This window comes from Crocodylus siamensis, chromosome 6, assembly GCF_052110815.1.
Source record: "Crocodylus siamensis isolate JL-2025a chromosome 6, ASM5211081v1, whole genome shotgun sequence".
Classification (NCBI taxonomy): Eukaryota; Metazoa; Chordata; order Crocodylia; family Crocodylidae; genus Crocodylus; species Crocodylus siamensis.
The window spans coordinates 26,282,703-26,290,920 of record NC_143400.1 but is presented as its reverse complement, the minus strand read 5'-3'; the positions used below and the strand labels follow the sequence as shown (position 1 = coordinate 26,290,920).

The window sequence follows — 8,218 nt, the reverse complement described above, 5'->3', positions numbered from 1 at the left end:
GGCCCCGAATTGAGGGGGCAGCTTGGTGCGGGGGGAACAGGGGTCAGATCCAAACCAGGGGGAGGGGTGGTGGGGTCAGACCCAAAAGGGTTGGGGGGGAGTAGGGTCAGACACAAGCCAGGGGGCAGGGTCGGACCTGGGGGGAGGGTGGATGGACCTGAAGTGGGGGGGAAATGGGTGGCAGGTTCACACGTGAACCAGGGGAAAGGAGGGTGGAGCAGACCTGAAGCGGGGTGGGGTTGCACCTGAATGGGGTGAGGGGGACGGATGGATGTGATGAGGGGTGGGGCAGACCCAAAGGGGGAGCGGGGTTGGACCTGAAGGGGGCGGGATGGGAGGGCACAGGGCTGGATGCAGGGCTTTCACCCTGCTGGCTCCCTTTCCCCGTCATTCTTGACAGGCAATTTGCTAGTCCATCTGTATGTACAATGAAGAATCTGCCTGTCTGTCTGTCTGTCTGTTCACTTAAACTCGAGAATGGCAGGCCCTAATTACTCTAAACCTTCCAAAATCACTGTATACCACCTGGAGAAAATTATACGTGGGTTATTTTTCACTTGACCTTTTTGGGGGCTTCCACTGACTGGGATAACTTTACTTCTCAGATGACAAACTGGTACCGCTCAGGTTCGGGTGCAGTGAATTCCATTCAGTTGTCATTATTATATTGACATTTGCCCTTTTTCCCCCCTCCACATTAAAATATTAAATGTTAAAGATGTTGTACTATGTTCTTTTAAAATAAACACTGTTTTCAACCTAAATATGTTGTACTAAGTTTGTGGAAAAAATACAAACACTTCAATTACAAAAATAACAACCCAGACAAAGAACGGGTACTTCAGGTAGTGTCTGTATGTGTGTATGTATGTGTATATATACACGTGCATATACATATATATGTGTATATATATGTATGTATGTGTGTGCATCTGTGTGTGTGTGTGTGTATATAAGTGGCATTTCATTTTAAGTATGGGAAAATATACATTTTGGGTTACTTTTTTAAAATCAGAAACTGGGAAATTTTTTTTTTATCAGCGAAAACCAGGATTCCTGGTAATAATGATTAATGTAATCAACCGTGCTAGATACTGTTTGTTACCACTGATTATTTTATAAATTTCTTTGATAAGCTGTAAAGCAAAGCAGCCTTGTCAGTAAAACCCATCAACTGAGATGACGAAAAAGCCGGACAGTGGCAAACAGCATGCTGTTGTTGTAAGGGAAGGAGATAGGAAACCCTCCCTTCTGCTTTCCAAAGGATATAAGTACAAACTAACTGACACCTTCCAAGTCCACAAGAGATCTGGTCCAGCTCAGTCCTAAAAAGTTTGTGAAACACAAACATGGAAATAAAACCAATCAGCGAATGTTTATTAGAAAATTAAAACAAGCCATCTATAAATATATGGTTATGGCCTGGCAAGGTTCTGGATGGAAGAGGGGAAACACCTCCTGACTATAAATATCATTGCCGTACCCCAAGAGCTTCACATACTGGGACACCAGGACCAATGAAAGGGACAAGCCAGTCACTCCAGCACCACCATGGAGGATGGAGGAAGGACGAGACATGATTTTTGATTTTTTGATTTGTGTTCAATCAGACCTTGTGTTGTGTGTTAGACCCACTGCCGTGAGAGCCCCATGGTTGGTTCTGGAAGAAGTGGATACTCTTGACGTGTAATAGGGAGGCTTTAAGCTCAATGGGTCATGGGGGAGGAGGAGCAGGGGGTCCTTGGGCTCGATCCATTTCCCATGACTCTGCCTCTGTCGGGGTTCAGTGAGGGCTGCGTGGTGACCAAACTCGGCTGCTTGAGAGGTGATGAGAAGCAGAGCAGGATCCTGAGCTAACTCCTTCCGGCATACCAGCTAAAGGGGAAGCTCCATCTCTGTCCCCATCGACCCTCACCGCCCAGCCTTTGGGCCCAGTCAGTTGTCTGATACCTGTCAAAGGACGATGGAAGTGGGGCTGTGGCCCCTCACCCAAGTCCAGCCCCTGGCATAAGTGCTCTTGAAGCCCTTCCAGCGCTGCGGCCATGACTACGACTGCTCCTGCATGAGGAGGCGCCAGTGCTGGGTCAGATGCACCTGGCGCTGGAAGCTCTTGCCACAGTGGGTGCACAGGTACGGCCTCTCCCCAGTGTGGATGCGCCGGTGCTGGGCCAGGTTGTAGGAGAGGGTGAAGCTCTTCCCGCAGTCTGGGCAGCAGTACGGCCTCTCCCCCGTGTGCACGCGCTGGTGCGTGGTGAGGTTGGAGCGGGTCACGAAGGTCTTGCCGCACTCCTCGCAGCGGTGGGGACGCTCCCCGGAGTGGATCTTGCGGTGGGTAGCCAGGTACCCGAGGCTGCTGAAGCTCTTCCCGCACTTGGTGCACAGGTACGGCTTCTCCCCCGTGTGCACGCGCTGGTGCTGGACCAGGTCTCCGCGGCGCACGAAGCTCTTCCCGCACTCCCCGCAGCTGTGCGGCTTCTCCCCCGAGTGGATGTGCCGGTGCTGGGTGAGGTGGCCGGGTTGAGCAAAGCACTTCCCACACTCTCTGCAGCGATGCGGCTTCTCCCCCGAGTGGACGTGCTGGTGCCGGGCCAAGCTGCAGGAGTGGGCGAAGCTCTTCCCACATTCGCCGCACTGGTGAGGCCGCACTCCCGAGTGCACACGCCGGTGGAGGAAAAGGCTGGAAGAGTGTTTGAAGGTCTTCCCGCACTCTCCGCAGCGGTGCGGCCGGTCCCCCGTGTGCACGGTGCGGTGCTTGGCCAGGATGGAGAGGAACACGAAGCTCTTCCCGCAGTCGGGGCAGTGGTGGGGGCGCTCCCTGGAGTGGATCTTGCGGTGGGCAGCCAGTTTGGAGAGGCAGGCGAAGCTCTTTCCGCAGTCGGTGCAGAGGTGCGGCTCCTCCCCGGCACATGCTCCACCAGGCAGGGCCTTCTCTCCTGCTTTTCCTGGCGATGTCCTCAGCTGCTTCGGGTTGGCAGGCCCTTCCTCGGGAGGCTGCTCCTCAGCTCCGCTCAGCGTCCTTGCACCTGCTGGGCAGGGAAGAGACCCCAGAAATAAGTCCTTGTCCCTTTGGTCAAGGACAAATACAGCTTTTGCCCTGTTCTGGGATGCACCTTAGAGCAGGGGAAGAGCCCGGGACTTTTTTCTTAAGCAGAAATAAGAGGTCTAACTCTCAGGTTCCCAAGTGATGGGTGGAAGGGGCAGGCTAATATGCCATGCTAGTGTTCCCCTACATGGTATATAAAAAAACATATAACATAAATTATATAACATATCTATAGATAGAGATATCTATATATCTCCTTGCAGAGAAGGACCCCCTAAGGAATGAGCCTTTGCTGATGATGAGTCCCTGCATCAGAGGCACCTGTTGCAGAACAAAGGCCTTGGGATTAACCTGTGCATTGACTCTGTTCACATCAAAGGATTTGTATATTCAGGGTCCTATCGATTTCCCAGAAAGAGGGAGATTCTAGTGAAAACCACAAGGTGTTTATAATGCCAGGAACATAAAAACTCTGTTTTCAATTCTGGCCCCCTCTCCACCAAGCAGCCTGACAAATTGATTGAATGCTTGTGTCCGTTGTGGAGGGCACTTAAGAGTTTACACGAAGCAGAAAGACCCAGCAGCAATGGGTAGGAGATCCTCCGCCTCCCTATAGTCAAAACCTAAATGCTCCCCAGAGCTTCTGCTGAATACCACGGGGGACTACAATTCTCAAATGCCATGACAGAGGGCTTCGTAGAGCTATGGCCACCTTTAGAAAGGGTATAAAATCTTACATGGCTGAGTGAAGATGGATTTGCCAGCCAACAGCACCCCAGGGATACCAGATTTGTATATTCATTGACATATCAGGCTTGGCTTTGGCTACAGCCCTGTATAATTTCCCTGCAGGTAGGTTTCCCCTTCCAGGGTACAGGCCCTTGCCAAGGTGCCTGGGGCTCAATCTCCATAGAGGAGGGGTGATAGGAGACCTTGTGGATGGGATAAAAGGGAATTTCTTGACTCTACAGCCCTGTTTAGGGGACAAAGAAGGTAATACCTACCTGCCCCCATATCATTGAATAGCAGAGAGTGGAAACACACCTGCCTGGACAATATGGATCAGGCTAAGTTGTTCAAGGTCAGCAACTTGGGGTGGGAACTCAGGACAGTTTTCAGGTTCCAAGCTACCCTGGTCACTCTGGCTTTACAGCATTTCTGGGAGCAGACAGGGTGCAGGGGATGTTGCCGTGGCTAATCTGGGAACGAGTAGTTCAGATGATGAGCTTTCTCCAGGGTCCTCATGAGCACAGACCCAGAGTTCCTCTTCCCTTTGCTACACGACTAGATTAAGTCTAATGTAAGACCTGATAACCTCTTTTGGGGAGTGTAAAAGGGGTGGTTAGGTTTTCTTACTGTCCATCCAGTGCCTCACTGGGGTTTGGGGAACAGAACCAATGGAGTTGAGTTTTCTAATGGGGCTCTGAAGGGAAAAAAAGAAAGGTGGACAGGGGATAAACAGGACATACTAGAAGATAAAATCTGCAGCAGACCAACCTTTGTCACCGTCACCAGATACATGGAAGGATGATTGCATGAAACACTGTTACTCAGATATATAGAAAAGGTATAAAATTGACAAGACCACCACTGAATGTGAGCAAAGCTGCAGTGATTTGTATTGTAGTAGAAAGAAGAGAAAGCTTTTATATATTTATACTTATTTCCAAGTAAGATCTTATTATGTGGGTGCAATCATTAATAAGTATTGTAACGCTGTGATACATGACAGACAAAGTGTTTTGTTATATATTAGAGCATTCCTTTAAAGTAACACTATAATTAATCTTGGCCTAGGAAAGGTATTTTATCCAAATTACTGACATGATCAATAAAAATCCCACAGGGGACCTCGGTGCAGTGTCAGGACCCACATTTTAAAGTGAGGGGACAGAAAAGACCAGGGTCATGGGCTCCAGGCCGTGGGAAGGTTTCTAAGGGGATCACCGGGAGAAGAGGAAAAGCCAGACTGCTGGAGCCTCAATCCTCAACAAAACACTCCGAGCATGTCTACACATGATGCTTTAATATGCATTAGTTTAAAGTAATGTAGATTAAGGGTGTGTGTCTACATGTGTGTGCCCTTAATGCATGTTAAAAATGGTGAATTTCAGCTACTCATGCCTAAATTTGATACCTGAAAATGGGCAAATAATTAGAGTGCATTAAGGCATGTGTAGACATGTTAATGAGCTTTAACACCTGCATGTGTACATATGTGCCTAAACCCACTCAATAAGCATTAAGCTAATGCACATTAAATTTAGGTGCACGCCAATGCACATGTAGACACACCTACTGATGGAGGCGTTTTCTGCTGATGCATGATGCCTCCTGCTGCTGGAAAAGGCAGAACAACTGCTCCTTACCTGCTCCCGGGGAAGGGTCTTGTCTGGGGAACCAACCCATGGTGCTTTCATTTGCCGATGAGTCTAAGGTTTCCTCTGAGTCAGGGGAACCTGCAACAGGACAGAGGTCTGTGGTTAACTGTACATGAATTGAGTCAAAAGTTGCAGGGAAAACCCATGTGCCTGACACCGGCATTGACCCATTCTTGGGCACAAAGGGCTCACAGCAAGAATGAGAGAGGGGTGAGTGAGAGCTGATCATTGACTTTCTCCTTGGCAGCACTGCAAGGCCCAAGTAAAAGAAAGGATATTTCTGCTGGGTGCGAAAGATGCCCAGTGACCATGGCAGAGGTCTGAGCAGCCACACGGGCACCGAGATCAGGGACATTCAGCAACTCTACCCAAGCCTCTGCCCTGTATCCAGCTCATTACCTGATTCCTGGTGTGGTGAGGGCTCCTCTTGGGGGACATCCTGGGGCCCTGGGGTTTCACCCCATCCTGCCTCCTCCCGGGGCACATGTGTAGGATGGGGGTGCGGCTGCCCCAGCCAGGAGTCAAGAGGTTCCCGCAAAGCCCTTGCGGGTGCCATCTTGTCAGAAGCCATGTCCTCAACCTTCACACGCACCGTGACCTGGAAACAAGATGAACATACTGCTGGAAAGCCAGGAAATGGGAGAGAGCGGGTGGGCGGGAGGGAACATCCCCCAGACACACGGAGATAGGGACAGCAGCACTGATTACCATGGAGAAGTGCTCACCTGGATCTTCTCATCCTCTGCTAGCCCCAGCTGAAACCCCTCGGCCAGGGCCACTGCCTCGGCGCAGCTCTCCATGCCGCGCCCCCACGCCCAGCTCTGCATCTCCTGGGGCAGGATGGCCAGGAACTGCTCCAGCACCACCAGCTCCAGGATCTGCTCCTTGCTGCGGCACTGGGGCTCCAGCCAGCGCTGGCACAGCTCCTGCAGATGCTGGCAAACCTCCCGTGGTCCCCCAGCCTCCTGGTAGCGGAAACCCCGGAAGCACTTACGCCACATCTCTGGGGTGGGGAACTCATTCCCCGGTCGTGGGTGCAGTGTCTGTGGGTTCACCGGGTCCACCACAGCCTTGGCAGGTGGACTGTGGGACTGCTGCCCCCCCAGCCGCTGCTCCTCCCAGCACTGGGCCGGCTCCTCCTGTGGCTCCTGCTTGACCTGCTCCGGTGCTCCCCAGCCTGCTGACTCCCCACCAGTCCCAGACTCAGAGACAGGAGTGCCTTTCCCTGCTCCAGTCTCCAAGCCAGCTGCGTCCTGCTCCTCCATCTTCACCAGGGGCTGCAACGGTGCTGGCAACAGGAGGCTCAGGGTTGGTGCTGGCTTCAGCTCAGCAGCCATCTTCTCTGCTGGGGGAGACCTGACCCCAGACCGGGGCCTGGGCTCTCGCTCTCCAGCCACTCACAGTGGCAGAGTCTTTGCCTCTGGTGCCGCCTGTGGGAAAGCAAGCAGTTTGGCTCTTACAGCGTGATGGAGGAGCCAGGATCATGGCCCACCCACCTCTCACCCATAAAAATGGCTTCGCAGTTGTCCTTTCCTGCTCTGGTGCTGGGAGCTGATAGGAGGCTGGATCCCCAAACACCGCTCCATAGGGCTGCACCTAAGGCAATGGGAAGCAGCCCTGGGGAGGGTCCCAGAACTCCTGCAACCCACAGGCCCCATACGGTCCGTCCTGGACCCTCGCCTTCCCCTTCCCCAGGTGCACGTGCATCTCCCCACATCCTGCTGCCGGGTCCTAGTGGCAGCTCTCATGGTTCTCAGCCCATCTCCCCCAGCAGGTTCACGGCTCACCTCTCCCCACCGGCCCCATCACCTCAGGGCCCACCTCCTGCACCGTCTAGCTCCACTGTTACCCCCACAAGCCACCACTATGACTGCACAGCCCAGCTGCCTGCTCCCAGTGGCCCACAGCCCTCCCCCCCCAGCACAGGCGTCCTCCCCAGCAGCTTAGCTCCAGCAGGACGGGAACAGCTGTAGCACCAGGTTCAGCAAACTGCTGCCCTCCCCCTGTGCGATGCTTTATAGGCAGCAGGCCTGCCCCACTGTACCCCCGCCTGTCCTCCACCCAGACACTCGCCACAGACCCCAGTGACCCATGTGCCCCGGGCCCCTCCTGACGCCCAACCCAGCCAGGGGCAGGAGGAGCTCCCTCCTTGCAGACTAAGCTAGAGAGAAACGTAGCATCAGGCAGGGAGAGGACATGAGGGCAGTGGTGGGTGGGATGGAGAGAGCAAAGGAAAGGATGCTCTGGCGCAAGCTTTTCCACAGGCTACAGCCGGCCCCAACAAAGGTGCAGAAGGAGGTGGGGGGGCTGTGTAGGGAGGCAGAGGCTGGGACGCAAAAGCCACAGGGAGGCAAGCCAGCCCAGAGCCCCAGGAACAAAGGAGTAGGGAGAGTGAATCCGGAGGCATCCCAAGCCAGTCTGGCTGGCCTCGCACACCCTGCCCCGACCCATGCCCAGCTCCCTCCTGCCCCACGCAGCACCCACCACCCTGCACCCCCCACCCCAGGCCCACGCCGCCTTCCACCACCTGCCGGCCCCCAACCCCAGCAGCAGGCAGTTCCCCCAGCTGCCAAGCCCTGCGCCCTACAGGGTTCTGGCCCTCTGGGGCCTCCTCCAGCTCCAGCCTCAAGCCAAGGGCACCCCCTGTGCTTGCAGCACCCTGCCCACCCTGCAGTGCCCCTCACTCCAGGCATGCAGCCCCCTTTCCTGCAGCCGCCTCCCCCCGGTAGTGATGCCCACCCTGTGCACAGCGCAGGCAGGTCCACCCTGCACAGAGGCTGGGGGTGGGGGGGCG

At 54.0% G+C, this 8,218-nt stretch overlaps 1 protein-coding gene across 2 annotated transcripts; it reads right to left on the bottom strand.

The window, feature by feature from the left end:
- Window positions 1-311: 311 nt before the first annotated feature.
- LOC149861888 (uncharacterized) lies at window positions 312-8,218 on the bottom strand. Of its 2 annotated transcripts, none has more exons than XM_090054660.1 (5): window positions 8,164-8,218; window positions 6,150-6,854; window positions 5,824-6,022; window positions 5,413-5,502; window positions 312-3,026 (listed from the first exon to the last, which is right to left on the bottom strand). In XM_090054660.1, the coding sequence occupies exons 2-5, from the start codon at window positions 6,759-6,761 to the stop codon at window positions 2,047-2,049; spliced, it is 1,881 nt and encodes a 626-aa protein (XP_089910786.1). In that variant the 5' UTR covers window positions 6,762-6,854; window positions 8,164-8,218; the 3' UTR covers window positions 312-2,046. The 2 variants fall into 2 exon arrangements, with proteins under 2 accessions (XP_089910786.1, XP_089910788.1); XM_090054662.1 differs by having other exon boundaries at window positions 6,150-7,020; window positions 8,164-8,191.